At 39.9% G+C, this 27,054-nt stretch overlaps 1 protein-coding gene across 20 annotated transcripts in view; it reads right to left on the reverse strand.

The window, feature by feature from the left end:
* Positions 1–27,054, reverse strand: part of LOC116043484 (RAP1 GTPase activating protein) — a 50,165-nt gene that overhangs the window by 21,046 nt on the left and 2,065 nt on the right. For 8 of the 20 annotated variants that reach the window (XM_036007767.1, XM_036007774.1, XM_036007766.1 and 5 more), the window contains exons 2-3: positions 17,618–17,653; positions 6,396–6,489 (exon numbers count right to left, since the gene is read on the reverse strand). In XM_036007767.1, coding sequence (XP_035863660.1) covers positions 6,396–6,489; positions 17,618–17,653 — 130 coding nt within the window. The other 12 variants (XM_036007783.1, XM_036007778.1, XM_036007784.1 and 9 more) reach the window with 9 other exon arrangements.

The raw sequence follows: 27,054 nt of genomic DNA on the forward strand, positions 1-27,054 counted from the left end.
TGTGTAAATTTAAATATGTTTCTTGTTGCTTCTAAACTTATTAAAACCTAATATGTGGACAATTATTGAAGTGGTAACCCTTCCCTTTGCCACAAACTGGGCTTGAATTTTTCGTTGAGATGACATGAAAGGACCATGAAACATTGTTATTACACCAAATAAGGAAATAGTGTATGTTAGGTTATGCATGAACAAATATTTCATGAGAAAAGAAATGCATGTTATTCTACATAGTGTCAGAGGTGATTTATACCTCTAGAGAGGTTTATCTCCCTGTTAGACTTCATGAACAAGTTATTAAACTCCAAACACAGGAATCCAGGGATTTTGGAGGGATAGTGCTGCATTAAAGGTACTGTCAACACTAATCATAGATATAGAGAAGATGACAATCCTCTGCATTCAACCAGCTGGGAAACTCAGAAACCCCAAACAGAAGTAATGTGACATTTTGCTGTAGTGGAAATATGTCATATCTTTTTTTTTTGCATTAAAAAAAGCCTTTTTAACATCGAGGCCAGGGGACTTCAGATGAAAAATAGCCTTTTGGCTAATTCTGTCATATTTAACCCTTGTACTGTATAACCATGCATTTTATTAATGTGATCTATCCTCTTCTTTAAAAAACTGAATTGAATTCACGTTTATCAGCAATTTACATAAAATTCAGAAGACTCATGACCTAGTAAAGTGATAAAACGGTGTTAATGGTGTTTTTCAGCTGCTAAAGAGAAGGACACTAAACAGAACATCATGGTTAATTGCTTAAAACATTTCTTTCAAATATTGAACATTGTCATTCAGGTTGTCCCATTACTCAGTGTTGTACAGTGCCAGTTGTTCACATGACTCACAAAAACACCAGCGTAGAGCCTTATATTTACTTATATTTATTTTAATTTACATTTTACCTGATAGCAGCATGGGATCTCTTGTGGTTGTCACACTATTACACAGCCATGTGTGACAGAACGGCTCCTCCACGTTAAATACCTGCCTAATTCTTTGGATCCCAACCACAGCTGTTGGTATAATTGTCCCTTAAATTTTCACATACAAAACTCGCACGCATCCCTTGAGCATGACAACTCTGTTGAATTACAACAGTCCATAAAATAGTCAGTTTGGAGTACTCAAGTGGAGGCTGAAAGGTTCAGCAGTAAAGCCTGCATAGTCTGTGTACAGAGCTTAGCTTTCAGTGAGTATGAGTAAAGTCCTCCACCATGTGCAAACAATAGTCTGCCACAAACCCTGAAAGTAAATAACCCCCGCTTCAACACCATTAACCAGAGATTAGGAGCTGAGCTAAATATTATTTTGTTTAGAAATGGTCCCCTACATTGCATTTCACTTCAGCTCATCAGTTCAATAAACAAGCAACATCAACTGTCAGTTTTTTTCATTCGCAACTTTAGTTTCAGTCTAGAAAGGCAGTTGTCTAAGCCTCTGCAGAAAGGCTTGTAAATGTCCTCTGTAGTTTGCAATTCAGTGATGTTTTTCCATCCAGCATGTTTCTAAAGTAAAGCTACTTACATGGCTGGGTTTCTTCCAGTGTGCCTTTGTCACCATTGGAGCATTGAAGTGGTTGCCATGATTATCAGCCATTATTAACTTCTCTTAAACCAGCGTCCTGCAGCTTCAAAAGATTTCTCAACTGACTTCAACAGGTTTGGATTAAACCTGCTCTCTGACTGCTGTGCCTTTGTCAAATTGACAGTTGACTGTGTCCCATTGTGACACCCAAGGTAAAGCTGCATCCCTGCCGACTGCAACCATGACTGACAGAGTTGGATCAGACAAAGTGGAAGACAGCTTTCCCAGTGTGTGCTCTAAAACACATAACATTATCAAGTGTATGTCTCAGGTTGCATGTTTAGAGCAGTAATCCTCTGACTAACGCTAGGTGTCTTGTCCTCAGCTGATCTTTCTTTGTCACTGCCTAACAGTGCAGGAGAATAATCAAACCACATATCATCCACCTCTGTCTTTATCACCCTATCCTGACAGGTGGCCAAAGGTGTGGTTAAACAATCTCCGGTTCACGGAGGAACTATGGGCATATAAAACATATAAAATGAGTGTTTAGAGCGTCATCAGCTGTACAGCTGATGATCGCTTTATCTTTTTTTGTACAAAATTATACGGAAAATAAGGAGATGGATAGAGTAAAGGAGACACAAGTATCCAAAGGAATCTAAATAAACACACAAACTGCAATGGAACCAAAGTGGAGATAAACAGCAACCTGATAACTTGTTTTAGCAGAAAAAACATTTAGCAGAGATGACCAGAGAGGAGGAGGTGTGGGGATCAACAGGGAGCCTGGCTAGCACACAGTGCAGCTGTAAGTGCTTAGAACTTTTATTATGAGAGCTAAAAGGCTTGTCATTATGATGAGGGAAATTAAATGTGCAAGACCTCCTCTCTCCTCCATACTTCTCATTATAACTTTGACCAGGGGTTCACATGTAGGCCTATTTGTCTTTTTCTTTGATAAACACTATGGTTGTAATTCCAGCTAATTTATGGTTGTTTACAAGCTTACTGTCATCACAAGTTTATGGTAACACTTAAATAAAAATAGTAAGGCAACATTGTCCACAAGCACTGGGCAGTGTGTGTGTGTGTGTGTGTGTGTGTGTGTGTGTGTGTTTGTGCGTGCGTGCGTGTGTGTGTGTGTGTGTGAGTGTGTGTGTGTGTTGGTGTGTGTGTTCTTGTTCAACTATATTCGTGGGGTCCAAAAACCGGGAATACAGTATACTTGTGGGGTCCGGACAGCTTTGTGGGGACAAAATGCTGGACCCCACAAGTTTAAAGGGCTGTTTGAGAGTTAAGACTTGGTTGTAGGATTAGGGATAGAATTTGTTTATTTAGAATATTTTACTTAAAGGTACAATATGTAACATTTCTGCATTAAAATGTCTAAAAACGACCATACCTATGTTTTGAGTTGTGTTCTTACACTATCCCAAATGTTTCTACCAAATTTCAAACCCAGAGAAATCTGTTATTTTATTTTTGACACGGGACGTTTCCCTTAGCCGCCTGTCAGTGGCGTCATATAACCTTTCACCCTCTAGTTACTCGTAACTTCCGTCAAAACACGGGCACCCAGGTGATACGTTTGAGAGTAATTGTAAATCATACAATGTCACAGAAAGAAATACTCTTAACCATAATTCTGCTTTTTTTGCCACACGGCATCATTTTGTGATTAATTACATGCCACTTTGCAACACAGTAATACAGCAGAGACCTTATTTATTGATACATTTCAATATCGATCCAGACCACTCTACCTCTGTCTCTCCCCTCCATGAAGTAGGCTACAGCTGAGCTGAACAACGAACAGCGAAGTATGTGACAAGTAAAAGTTACAGACTTACTTACCTATTTACTTACAGACAGATTTTAGGCATACCGTAAATCGCAATCATACTAGGCTAAATATACGCTACCATCTGGGAAAAAGATGCAGAGATTAGACACCGTGTCTCTACCTTATGATGATTTCGGTACACCAAACATAGATTTGCGCGCTGGAGTTCGGCTGATAAACTCTGCCATGAGACCTGAATATCAGATCATCCAAAATGTCTTTGTGGACGTGAAGCAGTGCGATATGTGAAAGTCTACTCTGAGTGATAGTGCTACGGAGCCAGGTTTTCAGGCGGCGAAGAGCTGAGAAAGACCTTTCGGAGCCAGCAGCAGACACTGGTAAACAGAGGCACAAGTGGATCAGCTGTTCCACCTCGGTGAAGAGATCAGCTGTTCCACCCTGGTGAAAAGCCCTCTTGTTACTAAAATTATTCCTCTCTTCATCCCACACCCCAAACATGACATACAAAATGTCGTGGAACAGAAACAACAACCAGAGATATTTATAAGCGATCATTTTATTGTCATCTCAGTTTGCTAACAGGGGGTGCTGCCGCACCAACAGGGGGTGCTGCAGCACCTCCAGCACCCCTACTTCCCACGCCTATGTCCAAAAGGTGACATTGACATGTGAAATATATTGTGATAATGTGGTTTTAGCCTCTGGCTAATGTTAGCTTGCTGGCTCACTAGCTAACTGGTCAGCTACCAAAACAAATCGAATCAAGAAAGAGTAATTATGTTGGGGAAACTGATTTTATTGGAACTAAACATAACGTGAATAAACTTGAATGGGTAAACTCGTCCGTGAACAGATGCATTTTAATCGGGGATGGTGTTTAACAATAAAAAATACTACTCCCATAATTCCACGCAACTTCCCAACGTCAAAAGTCTGTTTACCATCCATTGTTTTGATTGAGAGACCCCTAGCATCAGAAAGTTACATATTGTATGTTTAAAGGTCCCATATTGCAAAATGTGAGATTTCCATGTCTTTGTTATTATAAAACAGGCTGGGGTGCATTTGTGATGCCACAACTACACTACATAGAAAGTGGTGTTACAGTCATTCCCCGGCTGCAATAATGGTGTGGAGACTCTGAGAGCCTAGATGGAGAAGACCATGAAACGCTGACACGGAGCGTCTCAGACAGAGGGTGAATAATAAAGGTACAGTATATTCAGACAGACAGTATGAGAAAAATAATGTGTCATTAAAGCATGTAAACATGTTCTGGTAGAAACCCAAAATACAAGTATGAACCTGAAGATGAGCATAATATAGGACCTTTAAGTAAAAACGGCAATACGTGTAAAAAATACTCTGTTACAAGTAAAAGTCCTGAAGTCTTATTAAAAGTATAAGTACACACGTATTAGCATGAAAATGTACTTAAAGTACCAAAAGTAAAAGTAATCTTTATGCAATATGTCCAATTTCAGCATAATATATATTATATCACTGTAATTATAATTAGTGATGCATCAACAAGCATCTGGATCGGCAACTCCTAACTACTAACTGGTAACTAATGTTGTCAAATAAATGTAGTGGAGTAAAGAGTACAATACTGGCTTCCAGTATAAAGTAGCATACAATGGAAATACTCAAGTAAAGTACAAATGCAGTACTTGAGTAAATGTACTTAGTTACTTTCCACAACTAAGCATACTGTAGCAGTGTAGTTTGAATTAGGCAGTGACCATAAGACCTGGTGAGATTAATTGCAGATTGACCTGGTTTTGGCAGGGCTCTGATTAAAGTGATACTCCCCTCTGAGTCTTGCCCTACTAAGCCCTTATTATACACATTCACACATGAACATGAACATTAACATGCTGTCCCTCAATATCTTCATCAAATATACCCCATCCAGGTCAAAGGAGGTTGAATAAAATGGGGTTACAGAGATCAAATATTAAAGTGCATTTCCACTGCTTCTGACACCCTATAGAGTGCAGAAAAAGTAAGTGTTTTCTTCTGTCTAATTACAAACCAACTCTGCTGATTCTCCTCAAGGCTGTGAAGACAAAGGGAGGGAATACTATGAGCCAAGTTTGGAATAACTTCATCAGTGCTTTTAGTGATTGTATTTGGCTTCCATGTCATGCAATCTGTAAACACAGAAGTTTCAAAAGAATCCTCTCCTCATGTCTGACTAATTGTAAGTCTGCGGCACCTACAGATGGTGTGTGCTGCAGGGATCAGGGGTGACAACCCAAGCTCCAAATTCTCCTTTAATCCCTTTCCCTTTCAACTCCCGCTGCTGTAATCAGATCACGTCAGATTGCGAGAAGCGTAAGCCCCATCCAAAGTGTGAGAGACCTTATGAAAACCAATCTGACGTGAATGAGATTGTATCCACTTTTAATCACCACCAAGCTCAGCTTTGTTCAGTTTCTAAGTTCCCAAAATATCAAAATATAAACTTTATAGCAGACTAAAAACACACTTCGGAAGAGCGGAAATCTGCACATTTTGGCTTACAATTATAAAAAGCCTACAAAAATAGATGATTATTTTTAACTGACACTGAAGTAAAACTGGCTCATTGCAAAGGATGACATAAACACAACTGGATAACAATTGAACCCAACTCAAAGACTGGTTACCGACTTTCCAATTCGGTGACACATCCTACATGATGGTGGGGGCGAAGAGGTGCTGTGTTTTGTTTCTTTGACGGAATTAGACTTGTTAGGCTTGGATTGAGAAATTGTCATCAAGCTGACAATTTCCTGCTAAAAATAGATTTGTATTGAATCAGGCGAACATAATCATCCCAGACACAAAGCTCTGCACACTCTAATTACAAAAGTTAAACAAAAGAAGACAAGAATAAAAATCAAAGTAACCCTGCAAGCATAAAGTCAGAGTCTAATACAGTCATGAGTAATAAATACAGACAGAACACTGAGCAAGTGTATTCCAGACAGAAGCAGATGTAGAAACAAGATGAGCAGAGACACCTAACAAAGATCAGAGAAGAGTACACCGCTTGTTCTCCTCCTACCTTGTGGAATGGTGACGTGGTGTACGGGAGTGTAGGCTGGAACAGCTGGGGCTCTAGTGTTGCAGAAATCCGAGGGTCACTCCCATCTTGTTTCCTACAATCAGACAGATGCGAGAGAGCATTTAGTCAGAAAAGGTCACTCAGTTTGAGATTAAGCAAAAGGACAACAAAAAAGGAATGCCTCAGGAAATGTCGCTTGTCTTTTTTTGAGCAACAGAATGGACTGAGGTCTGAGCCATTGCAATGGCCTTAAGCCCAGAGACTCAGGGCTTCTTGCTATTGAAATTAGGATTTTTTGATTAAATTATCTAAATGATCCTGTGTTACTGAGAAGTTCTTTTTTCTTATTTCTGTCTCTAGAAAGTTAAGCACATAAAGTGGTGAAATCTGACATGGTTGACATTTTAAGAAACAAAATAAGACCTCTAATTTATAGCACTGTGCAAAAAGCAAAGAATGAAAAAAGTTTGCAATTTAAATCAAGATCTTTATAAATCAATTCAAGAACTGTAGCTATCCCTTACTTTCTCTCTGATCATCTGTTTTGTCTAAAATGCATAAATATACATGGTACACACATTCCACCCATTTGTTTTCCTTACCCCTAAATTCCTTAATTTTTAGTTCAAAATGTCTAAAAATAACGCTCATAGGAGCATTCAAGTTATGCCTAGCACACAAAATTATTCTGTGTTTATAAAAAAAAAAACGTCATTCCTAAAAAAAAGTCTAATCTATTCCTCTAAGCAGGTGCTTCATTTCTTTAAGTGCATGAGCTGCTTTTCACAAATACTTCAGGGATCTAGGGAAACAATACCCATAGTTTCACATCTATTCAAAAGGAGCATCTCTCTTCTCAAACCCAGGAGTGTAGCACACTGCCAATGTAAAACAGAGCCATAGTACTGTCATGCATCCTTTGCTCTAAACTCAATATCTTTACCAGGACGGCTTTATCCCCACAGGACCACTGATCAATACCCCCGCTGAACATGGTGCCTTATTGACACTGACAACTGGCCAGTACGCACAGCAGGCTTTCAATTAGTTTGTTTGATTAATTAAATCTATTTCAAACACACAAAGTGATCGATCGGTATGAAAGTGGATCTGAAATGCTCATAAAACTGTGACAATGCAAAGTGAAAAATACGTATTGCTGCCTGTGATGATCAAAGAATGCTACAGCAGCCACAATGAAATATATACATATCTCTACATATACAAGGTGATGTGTTCTCCACCAGCCAAAATGCAACAAGCTCCACATGCAGAGAAATATGTTTCAATGCATTCAATAACTCAATGCGATGAAACTCTTGAACTCTTGAAAAATGTAAGTAGATTGTGTGGCTGTCTGTGCTGACACAGTGATAAGTTCTAAGAGTGAATGTATGGAGCTGTGTTGGTCTGGTGCTGAGGATGTAGACAAGACAAACAGCTGCTCAAGAGGGACAGTGACCGAGATGGAAATCTGTTTTCACATTCACTTTTGTACTCAGAATCAAATATAGGTGAAGAAAAGAGAGTGTGAATCATTAATACACAGCGCTGCCTAATATTTCACAACTGCATCACCCAAATAAAAAGGGGATCATAAGGAATATTAAGCTTTTCTCAGCAGGCTAAATAAACATGAAGAGGCAGGAGCCTCAGCAGCAGCTCTCCCATGGGAGGACAGGATACGGTAGGACATCAGCTGCCCTGAACTCTTATAGAACTGATGCACAATAGATGGATGCAGGACACATACACACTTGAAAGAAAATGCTTTTGTTTCTAACAGTTGGTTTAAAACTAGATATTATGTAATACTTGTTCATATGCATCTGTTTGTCGTAGTGTGTTGTGCATACAAAACACAGTACATAATAACTATAGCCTCACATATTTTGGTGACAAGATATTCCATCTATTTCCCACTAACACACATAAGAGTAAAAGTGACAGAAGAAATGTCCTGCCCAGTCTATTACAAACCTTCCTTCATCACAAGTATGTTGAGCTGCACACATTACACACTGCTGTTCACACACACCTGCCTGTTCTGCATGGCATTACCACGTAAGCCCTCCTGCAGATCAGTTTGCATCACTAAGCCACAGCTTCATCCCAACACCACAACAAATTACATAACACACCCCAGCTGTGTAGCGATGCAGCACAAAAAGCAGCCGTGTGAAGAAGACACAGCATTTCCTCTGGGCGACCTGATGCCCTGCGTGGAGCTGAGCAGCAAACTTACTTACACTGGCAGCTGGGCGCTCCCTGGGAAGTCCGGACAGTGACCGGTACTCTGGCATATGACTCACTGTCAACGCTTCTCCTCTAGTTAAGCTCCCTCTCTCTCCCTCTCTTTTACAGCTATTTACTCTCTCTCTCTCTCTCTCTCTCTCTCTCTCTCTCTCTCTCTCTCTCTCTCTCTCTCTGTTTCTGCTTCTCTTGCTTTTTACTCTTCTCTCTCTCTCTCCCTCTCTCTCTCTCCAGCTTCAGTCACCTCACTAGCTGCTTTCAATCAGTCGTTCAGCCATCACTCTCAGCGTTTTATGAGTGTCGGTCACTCCCAGTGAGCATCCTCTGTGCCGCTGATTCTCCTCCCTCACTCTCTCTCTCCTCCTACTCAGTCCCTTACACACACACACACACACACACACACACACACACACACACACAAACATGCGCTCTTTAGTTGTCACTTCCTCATCTCCACCCTCTTTGTCTGCTCTCAAGCTCACACACATACGCATGATGTGGTACTTTTTGTGGACTCTAAACCGCACACCCACCCCAAGCCACCAACACCATCACCACCCTTATCCCCTTCAAAGCGTGAGACCCCCCATCATCCATTTCGGGTAAGAATGAAGTCTGCTGCTCACAAAGAGAAAGGAAAGCAGAGCTAATTAGGTTAACGGGGGTTGCCTTCAATCCCTCCACTCTCATGAGCCAGCTAGGGCTGTTGCTGTGACAACCATATCAGCCACACATGAAAAACAAAAAATAACACCTACATTCAAATTCATGTTCATTATGATATGACTTGAATTAGGTGATTGTGTCCAACATTAAGGTCCCAAAGGTGACTAGGCATTGCAGCCTCCTTAATGTTCATTGTGCAGGATGAGGAAGCGTGCGTGGAAATGTTTTTACAGTTTTTCTTGATTGCTTTGATGCAGCAGTCAACTCAAACTCCACATTTTTCAAAACAGTTAACACACAGGCCGAAACAGAGATTTTGTTAGCAAAAGGCTCTAACCGTGCCAAAACATTTAAAATATGCAACAAAAGCAAATTTTGCCTTCAAACAACACAACTTGCAAACAAGTGTATGAGCTCTTCCAATCAATCAGTACACAGTGGACAACAAAATACAAAATACACTCATCATTCCATTGATCCTTATTTTGAAACTGTGACTGAAAACTGAAATACTGTAAATATTACACAAAATACATGTAAACCAAAATAAAATCTATTAGAGTATAAGAAATTAAAAAAATAAAAATAAAATCTATTACAGTAGAGTATAAGAAATAGCCACTATTGAGCAATAACGCTGATTCATCCGTGCAGCGACTCAATGAACAGGAAGTGTGTGTGTGTGTGTGTGTGTGTGTGTGTGTGTGTGTGTGTGTGTGTGTGTGTGTGTGTGTGCTGTATGTGTTAGAGATGAAGAGATAACATGGGATTACAGCACACTCTTCATACTGTGCTTCATTAAGAACTGTGTATTGTGATACAAAAATAAATAATCCTCTCACTGTCCAAAGCTTACTGGTACAAAATAAAACTGTAGTATATCATTGGACACAGCTTTAATATTGTCCAGATTAGCAGTCATTTGTAGAGACGTCCTGTTGTAGTGGGATAATAATCCTTCTATCTCTCTTTTAAACCCTTGAGCAAAGACTGGAAATGTTGTGGCCGGTGTAGCTCAGTTGGTAGCGCAGGCGCACATATATAGAGGTTTACTCCTCGACGCAGCGGCTGCAGGTTCGACTCCGACCCTTTGCTGCATGTCATTCCCCCTCTTTCTTCCCTTTCATGTCTTCATCTGTCCTGTGAAAATAAAGGCCTTAAAATGCCCCACAAAAAAGACTGGAAATGTTATATATGCAAAAGCAAAAGCTCAGGACAAGGGGGGTGTGGGGTTAAAAAAAATGAAACTGTTGTCTATGAGCCACAGTGTGAGGGCTTTTGTCAATAGTACTTAGATAAAAACACATTATCGGGCAGGCAGATTTTGCGTGTTGAGTGACGTTTTAACGCGGATCACTGCAGCAGGTTCCTATCAAAGCCATGCCGTGGAAATGATAAATGTAGCGCTTTATTTATTTTATTTTTGTCTCCTGTGAAGAAAGATAGTTTTAAATTGAGAGTAACCTCCCTGCTTCAATGTGCTTTGTAGAATCCCAAAGTAAATCCCTTCCAACCGACCCCCGCTGCCAGGGATTCCTATCCCATTAGCCTGGTGAAATGACCTCTGGTCACTCTCCCCCCCCATCCTCTGAGAATTGTGTGTGTGACCAGCCAGTGACCCCTAAGGGCAGTTAAAGGTTTAGGATCTCCAATCACAGACATATTATACACCTGTCCTGAAATATGAATGAATGGTTATTTATGCATAAGCAGCATCGAGTGTCTCCCACAGCTTGAGATTTAATTAACGGTGGTCGACCTCAGGAGGTAGAAGGGGATGGGGGGGATGGGGAAGTGCAAACAGCACTGAGCCGCAAGAGTTAGCTGAAAAACTGCACTGAATTCAAAAGCTGTCTAATGACTGTACATGAATGCATCATTCCAGCAGAGTTTACTGTCATTACTTTCAACTTCATTTCTGCACAGCTAAAAGTAAGAAATAATAAATATAATAATAGAAAAAAATATAATAGTGCCAGGTTTTCATTTTTAATTGTTTACCATGGTAATTCATGGTAAATCATTTCACTTTATCACTTGCACTACCTAGATATTATATACAAAAAATATAAATATGTTGAGTCACAAGATGCTCATTGTTCCTGCTGCAAAATGTTGGATTACGTAAGAGGTCTGAGGGTTCTCCTGCTGTTTTAAAGATTTGTTGAAACCCGCCTCCAGTCACTCTTAAACAAATTCTGTGTTAATCAATCCCAGAGTTTGTTTGCAAGGCAAAGTAGGAGTGCCAACTGCCTCCTAACTTTTGAAGAAACTTTACATCCCCACCAAGGTTTCTCTGCAGTACACCGGAACCCCACTGTGACTGTGATTGTGACTGGTTTGATAATCATGCAGAATTTTTTTAAATGTCTTGTTTTGAACTGGGTAATTGGGCTACAACATTAGGGGGCCCGTAAAGCTGATATAAAAAGTAAGCATGTTCCTGATGACGTTAACTATGACCTCTTTGTTCTCACAGTAGGTTCTCTTCTGTTTACCCAGCTCAGTTGGGTCAAATAGTGACAACATAAAATAATGTCCATGTAGTTATACCAGCCCTGAATCTTCAATCTTGTGTTTCTTAACATAATTATTTGTGATTTGATCAAAATTACAAATTGCTCTGATGGTGGCGCTACATGAAAAGTTAAGGGATGACCACGGTTATTTATTCATCCTGACAGGGACGTAGTCTGTGCCACATTTCATGGCAATCCGCACAAAAGTTGTAGAGATATTTACGGGGGAAAATCAACATGCTGGTGGCACAAGAGTAAAAGTCATGTGTTTCATCCTTTGTCTGAACATATTTTAATGTTAATCTAACCAGTAGCTTAGATATTTTAGCCAGAGGAAAGGGGAAACCAGACCAAAATTTTCACCGTGGCTTAAATGCCAATTTCTTCTTGGTGCTATACCGCTATTTTGTATTTATTTGTTTCTGTATTTATTGTCTATTCCATATTCATGTTTAATATGTTTATTTTTATGTATGCACCAACCCCTAAGGCAAATGCCTTGTAAGTTACTTACTTGGCAATAAATCCTTTTCTGATTCTGATTCTGAAAATGGGTTAAATTCGGCATATGAATAAATTAAAATGGATATTTCTAATGATGTCTGAGTAATATGACACCTTGCCTCCTCATCAGCTTCTACCTACTGAACCAGAGGTTTGATCTCAATGAATTTATAAGCACTGTGTCGACAATCCCCAAACACAAATCATTTAACAAGCAAGCAGACATCAACACTTAGCGGTGCTGCTCAGTGATCTTGTTTCCCCGTGTCATCATATATTACAGCGCTGACCCTGAAGAGCTCAGATATTAGGAACCGACCTCCCTGTTAGATTTTTTCGAATCCGTCATGAAGTAGCAACACCTGCTGCCTCGCCTACTATCAATCCTCCAACAGCCAGAGACACGAGGAGCAATGAATTACCACACAAATAGACCTTGGAATTGTCGTGTTTTCGGGGTCATCCTTCCCAACCCCCGTCAGACTGACCCGAAGCACTCGAACAAATGTGAGGATGATTGTCTCCGGTGTGAAACCATTTCTCTGAGCGGTGCTTATACTTGTCTTGTGTGTATGTGGCTTCAATATGAGCCTCAAAGGCAATCTTTCCAGATGAAAAGATCTGATTTCCACTCCAAAAAAAAAGTTTTACTTTGGTGGAAGTTCAGCTACATAAATATAGTGTATATAATACGTAACACAACATTTAATATGATCTTCTAAGCCAGCTTTATTTAGGTATCTTATTCTGTGTGCAAAAGGGAAGTAACAAAAACCCACTCCAGGACTTTCCCCAACCTGTTATGGAAAATGCAAAACCTTCTGGGCCTTTTTGTCCGATAGCTATAAAAGTCACCGCTGCCACACTCAAACAAAAGTAAATATTGGACAAAATTCAAAAAGCAGATAAGTCTTAGAAGCAGTTTGTTCCCCAGGGAACTGTACATATAAAGTCATTTTGTATTAAACAAACAGTCAGATATGGAAATCCTATTCAGTAGTTCTTATCAAGACATTAGAACACACCAACTGTTTTTACTTGAAGGTATGAGCACTTTTTTTGATGTACCACGGTATTCATGGGAAGAATAAAAAAAAAACACTGTACAATCAAATGCTACATGCTTGGAATTCTAAATAATAAAATATCTGTGGGATCTGATAAGTGTGTGAGGAGACTCCTTGATGGGTTCTCTTGAGCCCACACGTCCCCTGACAGCTGGCCATATTCAGTATGCATTAAAAACCCAGGTACAGCAGGTGTTTTTGAATAAAGCATGTTCACTCTGACAATAGGTCCTGATTTCCAACTTGCTTATCTCTCACAATGTCACTGTCCAGATTTCCTTGGAAACACAACCCCTGGGGGAAATCACAGTGATGCAGATGTGCCTTTTCAACGACTGGCTGGTCACTGCGGGGTCCGTTTTTGTTCTTTTGTGTTTGATATTAGAGCTACTAGCGTATTCAGTGATATCAAACTTTAATGCGGTATGATTTAGAAATCGTACATCCGTCCTATCAATCAAGACAAGAACATCCACAATAAGATCATGCAACAATTTTCTCTCCCTTGGAAGAGAAAAACCAGGAGGAACACAGGAAATATAAAGTCCTTCTCTTGCCACTGGCTTATCACACCATCCTCAGCATGACAGGTGTCAATAAACAGGCCCCCATGAGGAATATACACATCCTCAAATATATACTCGGGGATCCAAAACACAAGCAATAAAGACCCTGGCTGCCTCTTCAACACCTGAAGCCCTGTCTTCTGAAGATACTGCAGCTGCAAGAGACTTTCTGAAGGCAAAGAAGTGAACTTTAAACAAGCTGGCAGAACAACTTTGCCAGTGAAAAGCTTCAAGAATCAGATAAAGTAAAAAGGAATGTCCTGTCAAAGTTGCCTGGCTGGTACTCATATCAACCTTCGACAGCCTGCTGTCATTGGAGCTTTAGGTTATTTTTTTAGACATCGTGTGCTGATGCTGGATGGTGGATGACATGTTAGGATTTGGATTATTGAGACGGGTAGAACCAGGGGCGAGCTTGTCACTCGGGTGCTATATTTGGTCAGACAGCAGGAGACTCACAGACAGTCTAGGCTGATCTGGCTTGACAGTTTGCTCTCCCACTATGTCCGCTCTTCCAGACAACTCAGGTTGACACACACAGATGAGCGTGCACAAGCAAACTGACACTCAGCCCGGGCTTCACGGTGTAGCGGTGGGCGCATGTGCAGAGGAGACAGACAGAGGATGGTGCAGAGTGGAATCTCATGGGAAATCAATGAACACAAACAGAGGACTGTGTACAGTGACACCTCTTAAGTTGTTATGGGCAGAAACGGGACACAAAGGATAAAATAGGCCTAGAATTTAGAAAGCATCATAAAAATAGAACAGCGTATTGGATCACATAATTTGGAATAAATAGCAAGGTCATTCAGCAACGTTAAAATAATCTGTTTTTGGAACAGCATTACCCACTGAGTAAAATAATAAATATTTGATCACTCTAAAACACACACACACACACACACACACACACACACACACACACACACACACACACACACACACATTGTCTCTGTCGTAACTGCCACATGAGGAAAAGTCTCTTGAGTTTCTAAAGTTTATCCGACTTGAGGTCCAATTTATCATTAATATAGTTTTAATTATTATAGAACTACTGCAGACTGCACCTGTACGGTGCATGTTTTCAACTTTTTACCACTAGAGGGCAGAGGGCAGGGCAACCAAAACCAAAACAACCATCAAACACTGGTGAACTCTTCTGCTCAAACTTAAAGCTGCCCTTTTAGACATGTTTTAAAACATATGAAAATACTCTGCTTTGAATAATAATGTATGTCTTGTATGGTTTTCCCACAAAACATATTTGTTACCTGGTTAAAAAACTCAGACAATTACATCTTCTCCTTGATTGAAATATCCAGAATCTGAATAAGCAAGTAATGTTCATTTCAAGAGTTGAACTACTGAACACAAAACAAACAAAAAAAGTCCCCTCTCAGTGTATGTGTGCTGGAGGTTTCAAGTTTCCACATTACACCTCTGCAAGATGCATGTTGGACTATGTTAAATTCAGATGATGAAGGGGAGCACAGGTAAACTTTCCTCATTCATCAGATGAATGTGAAAAAAACAGCCTTCTAGCGTCAAACAGTGAAGCTCAAAGATCCAAGAGAAATAACAACAAAACACCCTTTTGATTGCGGGGGGGGGGGGGCTTTAGGTCTTTTAGTTCTTTGCTGCTATATATAGATATATATATTTAGGAAGAAACTAAATTGGTGTGATGGGTTAGGAAAATGATTATTACTGCATGTAAAGCAAAGGCTGATATCCTAACTTAAGTCAAGTTAGTTACCGTTTAGCCTAAATTGAAGAGGGGAAGGTGAGGGACCTCCAGCAGCGCATCCTCTAGGGTGGCATTCACAATAATCAGTCCGCTCAAAATCAGCAGGGGGAGGCGCGTAGAAACAGCTGTTTATGCCAGTTTGCTGCTCTGTCTTTCTATCGATCTCCTCCGCTCCATTTCAGTAGGTCTAGCTTACAGTTATCATATGCCAACATGTTAAGACACCATAAAGCATTCAACCACTTTCCAGCATACAGTGCATCTACTGGTATATGTGGGGCTAAAGGTGTATTTAAAGATTTAGACAGAGACAAATGAGGTGCAGACAGTTTATAAGCGAGCATAGTGTTTGCATGGGGGTGTTGTGAATAAAATGTCCCAGTGCTATACCAACACACCAACCTGATTATTCGTTTAATTGATTGATTGATTGATTGATTGATTGATTGATTGATTCATTCATTCATTCATTGATACAGATAATCCTTAGTACATTGCTGCCTCCGGGTTGGTTTCATTAATCATTTCTTGAGTGTTGGTATGGGGCAATTTAGGAGGAATGCATGCATCAGGCAGAAACATTGATTTGATTGTGGAGTCATGCGGTTATCATCAAAACAATCTTCAGGCAGTGTTAAAAGAAACTCACCAGAATTTTCTTGGCCTTCCAATTCGGAAAGGTGAGCACGGCATTTTGCTGGGTTGTGTTGTTAACAGTTTTTGCTGTGAGAGGATTTAGCTCACTGTTCTAATTTCCAGTCACATCTTGTTCAAAATACAGTACCTGGAGGAAGATTTTGACTCTGGCTGTCCCAGTTATTATTATTTTTTTTTTTAAATCTAACTTTTGTCCTTAGGCTTAACAGAGTGAAGAATCCTTTCATCAAAGGTTGTGTTGTTAGAAATCGTTTTGCCTGCTAGGTATGAACACTGACTGAGTTCTGTTAACCCAGTGGGAAGAATCCTCCAAGTTCATTCAGCAGTGTTAGTTGAATTCCTCCTTGCTTTAAAGAAGCGCATGACTCTGACACAGCAACAAGGCTGGTGTGACTCTGCTGAACTCTAAATGTATTTTGTTTTGCAGACATCGCACTGCTCTCTTCTTTCTCTTCCTGTCATGTCATCTTATCCACTCACTCCCTTTGTCCATCCTCTTCTCCACGCCCACAATTATTTTATCCCCTGTTCTGTTTTGTATCCTCTTTTAGATTCTCCAGTCCTCTCTCCTCTTCTTTTTTACCGTGAGGTGCAGTTGTTCTGTTATAGCCTGCTGCAGTGGTAGCCCGATGGCCAGACGGCAGTCCCTGCAAACCAGCCCAGCCACTGCTGAGTAATGCAGGCCTGGCTGCTAAGAGAGATCCTCCTGTATCTGTATTCCAGAGGGAAGGTGTGATGATACTGCAGCGAGGCACTGTTTAACCTTCTGCAGTCGAACAGAGGGGGTTGAGGGCCAGAAACTCGTGCCACCACACCTAATAGAGTGGTCTATCTGCAGTGGCAAGAGGCGTGCATGCTCAGCTCCCTGCCTGCCTCCATGTGCCACTCACAGCAGCACTCCAACCTTGCCAGCACTGCAGATATAGCAGCACAGACTGGGTATCTGTTTCCCCCACTGCTGCTCGTCTGCTCTACCTTTCAACTGGCTCATTCATCTCACTTTCACTCTACTCGGCAGACTGGTTCACACATTTCAAATGTACAAGGGCGGTCTGAGTCAGTGACATCAAACATTATTTCAGAGAGCTTTAAGAATTCTAATCCACTGTGTATGTTCATCATAAATGAAAACCTGATACATTTTAAATGACGAAGATTGATAACAAAATGTCACTGTCTCAACGTGCTGTCATAATTTACCACATTTTCTGACAAAAGTAAAAACAAAAGAAAAACTCACCATATGCTTCTGGCCTTGGAGAAGGTCTTGTCCACTCTAAAACACACACACACACACACACACACACACACACACACACACACACACACACACACATAGTACAGCTATTATAAAACAGTACTAATTCAATATTTTTACCCACAAGTTAAAAACTTTCAAAAAAGTGTCATGACATTTTGGTTGTTTTTATTTGGTGTTAATCTGTGTCAAAAACAACTAAAATCCACTGAAAATTGTCAAAAACCTGCTTGGCAAATATGTTAACATCAAGGTGAGGAATTCAACATTTAAAGCCAGTTAAATGCTAATAACTCCACAAAGAACCATAACAATCCAAATATAGATAGAAATTAGAATCCATCAGCACCAGGTGGCATATGACGGGGTACTAATAGTTTCCATGCTCTTGTCTGCACGCATCTAAGTTTACCCAGACTAATTTAAGAGTGGAAAACACAGAGGGATAGTTGGCCATCCTTTCCACTTACAAGACGTCCATTGAACTGAGAGAGGTTGGTTATGCAGTGGGCTGGGTTGCCCTGAAATAACTCCTGCCATCTGTTAATGTTGCACCTCCGAGGATGAAAGGATCGTAACCAGCCTGATGTTTCTTGAAACAAAATGAGTTGTTTCATTGGCTCATTACTCTCTGTCAGTCGAGAATCGACTCTGGATGAACAGATTTGAGCAGAAATCACTGCAAACAATAACCAGATGATGCAGCGATGGAAACACAGAGAGATGCAGAGTACCGTTTCTGCCAATAGATGGCACTGTGTGTGCAGGAGAAACTTCATGTCTGACTGGCGAAATTCATGAAAAACTAGGCTTTCCATCTGCTCATCACCCAGAAAGCCATTTGTTATGATTGTTAAGTCCATAAGGAAAGGATTTTTGACAACCTGACACACAAAAAGAACAAATACTTCTTAAGGAAAACATCTCAATCATAAACACACTATAACTTCTTTTGGGATGCAGCACCTGACTTCACTGGCAGCAACAAAGTGGATATGTAATACTGATAACTGTTGGCTATGGATATTTGATACTGATAACTATCGCCCAGTGACTTATTCTTGGATGTGGCTTTGTCTCTTGTAATAGCTGGTGGTGGTGGTGGCACAGGGAAAAGGGATTGTTTAGTATGTCTCTTAGGCTCCTGCAGCTGCCTCCGATGCCGTATATTGACCCTCAGAAATTCTCAGGATAAGGCAAATACATAATACAAATAATCCCCAAGCTGTAAATTAGATTTTACGTTGTCTTCTACTCTTGCTGTTGACCCTGTCGCTGTATGTCCGACTTCAGCATGCTAACATGTTCACCATTTTAATTTACATGAATGTGCAAATTTCATGACAATCCATCCAATGGTATTCTGGGACATCAGGAAGGGATGCAGCAGTAACGTTGTGAAACAAAGCTCCTTGAGCAGAAATGGATAAAGAAAAAGGTCTTCTTTTTTTTGCATGTACTGTCAATGTGAATTGAGTTACCACCGGTGTATGTTGAGTCTCAAACACCACTTTCTGGCCAAGCATACAGCTGATGCAAAGAAACAGCCCCTCGCCAAAGTCAGGCCACGCTAGATAATACAATAAACAATAAAACGATAGTTTTCAACAGAGACGTAAGAAGTACAAATAAGTCAGAAGTACAAGTGTAAAGTGGGACACTACATTGTATTAGTATTCCCAAGTAATGTTGCATTCAGGTCAATGTACCTCTGTTGTTGCTTGACGGGCTTGAGTTTGCCATATTATGCTTTCAGCATATTTTTTGAGCATACTATTCTGGAGAATATTGTGGACAGTTTTTGTCATTGTTTGGGATTGTCATAATAATAATAAACATTTGCATCAAGCAAGCATATTTGTCCGCTCCCATGTTGATAAGAGCATTTAAAGGTCCCATGGCATGAAAATTTCACTTTATGAGTTTTTTTAACACTAATATGCATTCCCCCAGCCTGCCTATGGTCCCCCAGTGGCTTGAAATGGCGATAGGTGTAAACCGAGCCCTGGGTATCCTGCTCTGTCTTTGAGAAAATGAAAGCTCAGATGGGCCGATCTGGAATCTTGCTCCTTATGAGCTCATAAGGGGCAAGGGGAATTTGGCCCACCCATGAGAGAGAGACATCATGGCTTTCAAACGAGCAAAGTGGCAATTGGTCAAGGCCACACCCCCACCCTCCACCTTACCCCCCTCTCCTCTCTCCTCCTCAATAGCTACAGACACAGAAATGGCACATCCTAAGGAAAGCTCATTGTGGGACTGGCTCTAGTGGCTGTAATTCTGCACCAAGGCTGAATTTCGGGAAAGAGACTTCAGATACAGTATTAGGGACCACTAAGGTCTATATAAAAGCATCCAAAGAGCACCATGTCATGCGACCTTTAAAACTTGAAAAATATCCCTTTTAAAGTACATTTTATTCAATCAGGACCAAAATGGTGGACTGACCGACGCTGCCATCCCTAGAGTCATGATACTAGAATGGCTAAAATCATAGATACAAGCCCACAAGTCAGGCTACAGAAGGAGTTCCTGTTTTTTCATTCATATAGAAAGGTCAATAAAAAAGTAAGTAAAGTAACTGTAGGACCAAAAGTAACATGAGTTTGCACTTCTGCTTTTGTTGTGAGAAATTCTCAAAAGAAAAATGAAAGCTTAAAGCTTCCTCCTTCTCAGAAAACTGTGTTGGTGAGAGGAAACAGGCCCTGGGGGTCTGTTTGTTCACTGTACTGTGGAGTCACGAATCAACAGGCTTGTTACAGTAGGTCGTCGCCTGATTCCCATAAGTGCAGAAGATTGTTGATTATCAACCCCAGGTCTCCACGTGACACACTGACTGAGATGGATTTTGTGGCGCTGTTGTATCTCAAATCTAACACCAGTGTTAATTTCACTGAGCCTGACAGACACGTGTGTGCAGATAAATCAGAGCTTCATCTTAAGTGGAATGCATATTGGCCCTTGGGAGAGAGCCAACATACTTATGGGCCGTCGGCTCTGCCCTTGCGAAGCTGAGTGTGAGGAGAGGAAAGCTGTTTTCATATGTAGCCTACTGCATCACTAAGAATAACATTTTCTCAACCTCATCCTGTGCTGCTCACCCATTCTCAGGTTTCATGGAATTCCCATAAAATGAAATCAACCAAGGTGTGTCGAGATTATTGGATAAAGGCTGCAAACTGAAATACCAAAACCAATACAGGAAATTTGCAATAAAACATACCCTTAACTATGAAACAGAACATGATACCCAAAAGCTGAGACCTCATATCAACATATTGATTGCAGTGAGAAATATGCTCTCAAACTTTTTTTTTTTTTTGCTTGGGTTATAAAGAAACAAAAATAACTCCATACACATTCAAATGTTACAGCTCCAAGTTACAGAAGGGCTATGTAAGATAGTCTGATGACAGATAATAAGGTTGTTTTCAGATAGGGGACAAGAAAAACTGAATATACTGTAGAGGCTACAGGAAAAGCTGATTGCCTTCATTCCTATCAGTCACTTTACATTCAACAATTTATCTGAACATAGTGAGTAGTTTGGTTTGAAGTACAGAAATTGTACGTGTAATAATAATAATTACTCTTTATTATTTTTCAGTCAAAATAATCGCTAAATAAATCTGTCTACACCCAACAATCATTCAATTACCACTTTTCCCATCAAAATGAAACTAAACTCATCCCTGAGAACGCAAACCTGGACTGAGCAGAGCAGCGCAAGGATAAAGAGAAGCCGCAGAGCTGAAAACAGCAAGACGCAAAAAAACAACAACGAATATTCTGTCCCTCTCTGAGAGAACAACGTTTGGAGTGAACTTAAGTAGGCTATACCAAATTTGCCTGCGCTAATGCATTTGTGGGCTAAGTCATATTTGCACATTCAAATCTCACAGTGAGAACAGTTTGTGTAGCCTAGTTTTTATTTAAAGAAAGATTAGATGAACCAGCGCATTTAGGAACGCATGGCACAGATAGGAATTACAGCTCAGGAGGCGGTAGCCAAATCCTGGCAAATTTTCTTTTAATGCTTCTTGTACGCTCTCAGCTAGGTATCAACCACGAGCTGGTTTCCATGGAAACAAATATCAGTGAAGGATAAGAAGGCTCAAGGCGGGTCCTAGAAACCCCAGGGCTAACACACTTCAACTAAATCTGACTGTAAGCGCAACTCCAAATTTCCTAATTTCTTCTCTGTTAAACATTTTCTTCACTTAAGGAATTAGCTGAGGCCTGTGGTATATATCAAGTCAGCAACACAGCACATGGCAAGTAGGTCAGCAAACAGGGTTGAGGAGTCAGCCCAGATGAAATCCAGCTTACAGCAAACAACTTTGTTGTTCAGCTTCCAAATCTGCTGCAGTAACAAGTTCTTGCAGTGCTAATTCTAAATCTAAAAAACATATGAGAGGCACAAACACACCCTAACCAAATTATCCTAAAAGGTCAGGACCATACCTGAACACATAGTCACATCACACCAGCCATTCAATATAGCTTGTTAGTATTTCACTTCTTAGATCCTCGCTGTTTGTTTAGCTTTCGTCATGAATTATCTCTTTCCAGTAGAAAAAACACTAAAAGAGTGTAAATATGCTGTAAAATAACCCTTTAACATTAATATCCATTCGGAAAAAGGGGTATAATGCTAAAGGATATGGTCAGTGCTGTTAGTCTGCATACTTTCACGCAAGTTGGAGAGACATTTATATTAACTGATGTTTTGAAATAAATGCTAAGAACATGATCTCAGTGAACCCAGCTTGCACAATAATGATTCCGCTTCCCTACAGTTATAACACATTTTGGTGGAGTCACGATCAGTGTTACACCCATAGACTGTATATAAGAATGGACCAACAGATCCCGTTGCTCTGGACGGAGACCAGTGAAGGCCTTTAGAAGCACTTTTCCGGTGAGCGCTGAGCGTTACTGCGCAGCCTCCAACTGAGAGAAACAACGTAAATGTGACGTGAGCAACGTGTCTGAAAGTTGTAAGTCTTCTGGTAGCTGTGCCAAGAGAAATCTCAATCATTCCCAATCTTGCAGAGAAGGAGAGCGTAGGTATATGTAAGGAGATAACATGGACACAGGCTAATTATTGCTAACTAAAATGCTAGTTAACATAAGTAATTAAACTTAAACAGCTAATGTAAGTCCAAACTGCCTGCGAGCTTCTCCTGTACTATACGGTAATTCCTCTACTATGCGACAGTAAGTCGCGTGGTTATGACACAATCGTTAGCCTATTTTTACAAGAACGTATACTACGGAGCCATAACGTGAGGTACAAGGTAATGGAGCCTTTTATACATTGTTGTGTTTCTTTAGAAATAAACAATGGACAATAAAGTCTTTAAACGCTTCAGATGTAAAGTTATTCGCTGTCAAAGTGACGTCAAAATGAATGGCAGTCAATGGAATACTAACGGGGGGTGATCGCTTTGTAACATCAAAATGGCGCCATAGGAGATTTGAGCTTTGAAGCGAAGCTTACCCCCTTGGTTACACCCAGTTCACCCAGCACAAGTTCAGAGTATGCTGACTAAAGTCTTTTGTGGGCCTTAATACTCTGCAACCAAAACAGGAGTGTCACAAATGGTTCCTCTGACCAACCCAATAAAGAATACACCTTTATTTTCAATGTTGTACACACTGCCATAGCTAGCAAATAACCACTATAACATTAGCATTTAAGCCCCACTTAGGTTCAACTAGACTAAGAGTTGCTACAATAGCAGCTCTATGAGGCTGTCCTTTGAGGCACATTTGAGATAAACGCTAACGTCAGCATGCTAACATGCTCAGAATGACAAGTTTTGTAGATGTAGTTTTGACCATGTTCACCACCTTAGTTTAGCATGTTAGCATGCACTAAACAGAAATGATGCTGCATGGAAATGACATTAGTTTTGCAGGTATTTGGTCTTAAACCTCTAAGTTTTTGCCAAACTGCAATGTTGAGCAGATGATGGAGCTGATTAAAAAGAGTTACAGGATCCCCAAAGTAATTACAATTTGTCCAAGGGGGCCATGAATGTGTGTACAATATTTCATGGCAATCCATCCGAACGTTGTTATTGATATTTGACAGAAAGTACAAAAGTGTCAACCTGCCTGTGGCGCTACAGGAAAAGTCAGGGGTCATCAATGTCAGTAGGATTCATCCTCTGGGGATCATGAATTTCTGTGCAAAATTTCATGACAATCCATCAAATAATGGTTGAGATATTTTAGTCTAGACCAAGGTAGTGGACTGACCAACAGACTGACATTTGTGCAGCAAAAACAAGGCAGGTGGATGCCAGGACGAATGCAGTATGTGAGCCTATTCAATTTACACATTAACACCTACATACAGTAAAGACATGCTAGTATCTGACTCTGCAGTTAGCCATGCACTATACTTCAGGATAGGAACTGGATACTAGGGTTGGCGAACAAAAATTGAAAATCCTATGTACCTTGATTTTTTTTTTCGACCATTTTTAAAAATCGATTCTTTTCCCTAGAAGCTATATGTTTTATTTTTTTTTACCAATGATTCACCTAAATATTTTGTGTTTATAAGGTACCACTGACGGCGACTACATCATATTTGTTTACAGCAAAACAGACCGAAAGCAGAAAATGCAGTAAATACATGTTACATACTTCTTTACAAATGAAATAAATGTCTGACTGACACGTGATGTGCATTCTTCTTAGAAAACAATTAGTTTTTAGAAATGTCTCACGCTATCACTCATGGTAAGTTACATTGTCAAAAAAATTAATGTGACCAGATCTAGACTGTATACTGTATCTCGACCCACGGGGACTGAATGAGCCCATTGACAGAAAAATGAGTGTAAACTGGTTGAATGTTCTCATTTAGCTACAGTACAGTAGGATACAGTGTATATGAAAATACACACCCACACACACACACACACATACATACACACACACACACACACACACACACACACACACACACACACACACACTGGTACCACAGATATGCTGATAGCTAGTAGGCACTGTAATATCTACCCCATCTACCAAACTAAAATCACATGTTTTGTGTTGTATTGTCAGTGTTGTGGTTAGTTTTTGATTATTTTGTGATGTTGTGTAACTCAGACTCACGTTGTTTAATTTAATCAGCTTAATATAATTTTAATATTATTTTTATATGTTTATGTGTAGACCCCAAGAACACTGGTGTTATTTTGACATATTAAAACTATATTAAAATGACCATTTTCAAAATACATGCATGTTAGTTTAGGTTCCAGTGTAACTCCTTACATGTGAGTTTTTTGTTTCACAGTCACTCCTTGTTTCCTGTTGTTTCCTTTTATCCAGGAACATTTCTGCTATATAATCTGCTCTCCTAATGAAGTATATTACTGTCTTAATATACTGTTTAAGCAAACTGTTCAGCTGCTTCACATAAAAAGCTTTTCATCAGTGAACCACTGGAGGGCATTTATTGCAGCTACAGGAATTGTTGACATAATCAGGTTAGTGACTTACTGAGAAAAACATGCTTGTCTGATAAAATCTGGTGTACATCAGTATGTAGAGATATTTCTAGGAAATTGTTTTTTAAGAAAGAATGTAACAAAAATATGCAGCCACAGGTGAACTGGTTAGATAAAGAAGAGCATGTACTGTAATTAAAAAAAAAAAAAAAAGCCCTTCAAATCTAACCCCCTATATGCACACTGTAATGACATGATATCTGGGCTAATATTATTAATGTCCTAAAATTACCTTATCATGCCATAGTTCACCAGTTTTTGCTCTCTTGTTGGTGTTATTTTTGCGATCAGAACTAAATCATTTGTTGATTTTTTACTGTGTCAGGAAGCATAAAGTTGCAGTGTGTGACATGACTGGACTTATAAAGTGCAAGACAACAATGAAAAATGTTTTTTATTCTTATCAGAACCTAAATAATTCAACAATTGGTAGGCCCGTGCGCATTAGATAATTAACTGCAGCTCACCGAGCCCACCCCATTCCTTTCCGTGAATGGCTGGCTTGCCATCATGAATGTGAATGTCAAAGTAAATATGCAAGGTGGACTGACTGAGTAGGCAATGATGAGCCCTCTGGTTGCTCTACATCTCCTGTTTGTTTTGCCACTGCCCTTGGAAAGGTACTTGAGTGGCCTCCTGTTCTCAAGTAGCCCTGCCTTGAGGTCTAATAATCATCTTTTGTCATGCAAACATTTGCTTTGTATAACAAAAAGACCCTCTCTGTGTTGTCTTCCTGTAACTACAATATTCAATACAATAAGCCATAGACACTAGATAATCAAAAATCATCAGAGATAGAAGCCTCTTGGTTTTCAGACAGCACTAGGTAAAACAGAACAAAGGTTTTCAACAAAGTAAAACCTTTGCTTTCTTGCCTTTTTTTTGGAGCCACAAACTACACAACAACTTTGAAACATGGTTAACTGGTGAGATAAATATTGAACATATTCACACTATGTTATTATGAATCACTGGGAGACACCTTTTCCCCAGCGTATCTGTAGTCTTGTTAAGCTGACATTTCTAAATCAGCTGACCATGAATGCCAACAACAACTCAGGCCTGCTAAGATTTCAAAACAATGTGTCTTTCCACTCGGTTGTTTTTGAACATGCATTCTTCCAATGTTTCTATGCGACACTTCAACATATAGCATCATTGTTCATTTTGCTTGAATGTCTTGCCACTGAGGTTATGAGAGCATTCTGTTTACTTAAGACACAGCCCATATGTCTGTATTTATTTCCTGATTTAAAAGTTTATGAGAAAAAAGACACAAACAGAAATAAATGTCATTTTTCCTCCTTTTTTTTCCTTGGTGCCGTCTCCAGTGCTTGCTCATGGGTGAATGTTTGGTCTCCGTAAGTGAAAGGTGTCTAGACCGATATAAAAAGTGTCATGCGATAACTTCTATTGTGATATGACGCTGTATAAATAAAATTCACTTGGCATATATGTAGCTACAGGATATCTCATGTGACATACAACAGACATGTAAGAGCAGATCCAAAGGACAGGAAATAAACGGATATGAAAGCTTAGTGTTGCAACATCATAGTGACACTTCACGGAACATACGTATCTGCTGCCAAATTACAGTATCCAGTAAATAGAAAGGAAAGGGCCATAACATGCTAAAGCAAAACAAAAACCTAAAACATAACTACTCAAATTAAGTGGCAGCTCAATTAATATTGATGCCAAAATTATAAAGCATACTGTGACAAAGAAAGACCGATCTACAGAGAACAGAGGCGCTGCATTCACAGCCAGTAGGATGCAGGGGGGCAGAGTGTACCACAGATCACTCACTGATGTAAGCAATCACACTGACCTATCCAAATGCCAAGTGCAATGGCATTCAAGGCTGCTGCTAAACAGAAA

The sequence above is a fragment of the Sander lucioperca genome, chromosome 12 (assembly GCF_008315115.2).
Source record: "Sander lucioperca isolate FBNREF2018 chromosome 12, SLUC_FBN_1.2, whole genome shotgun sequence".
Taxonomy (NCBI): Eukaryota; Metazoa; Chordata; class Actinopteri; order Perciformes; family Percidae; genus Sander; species Sander lucioperca.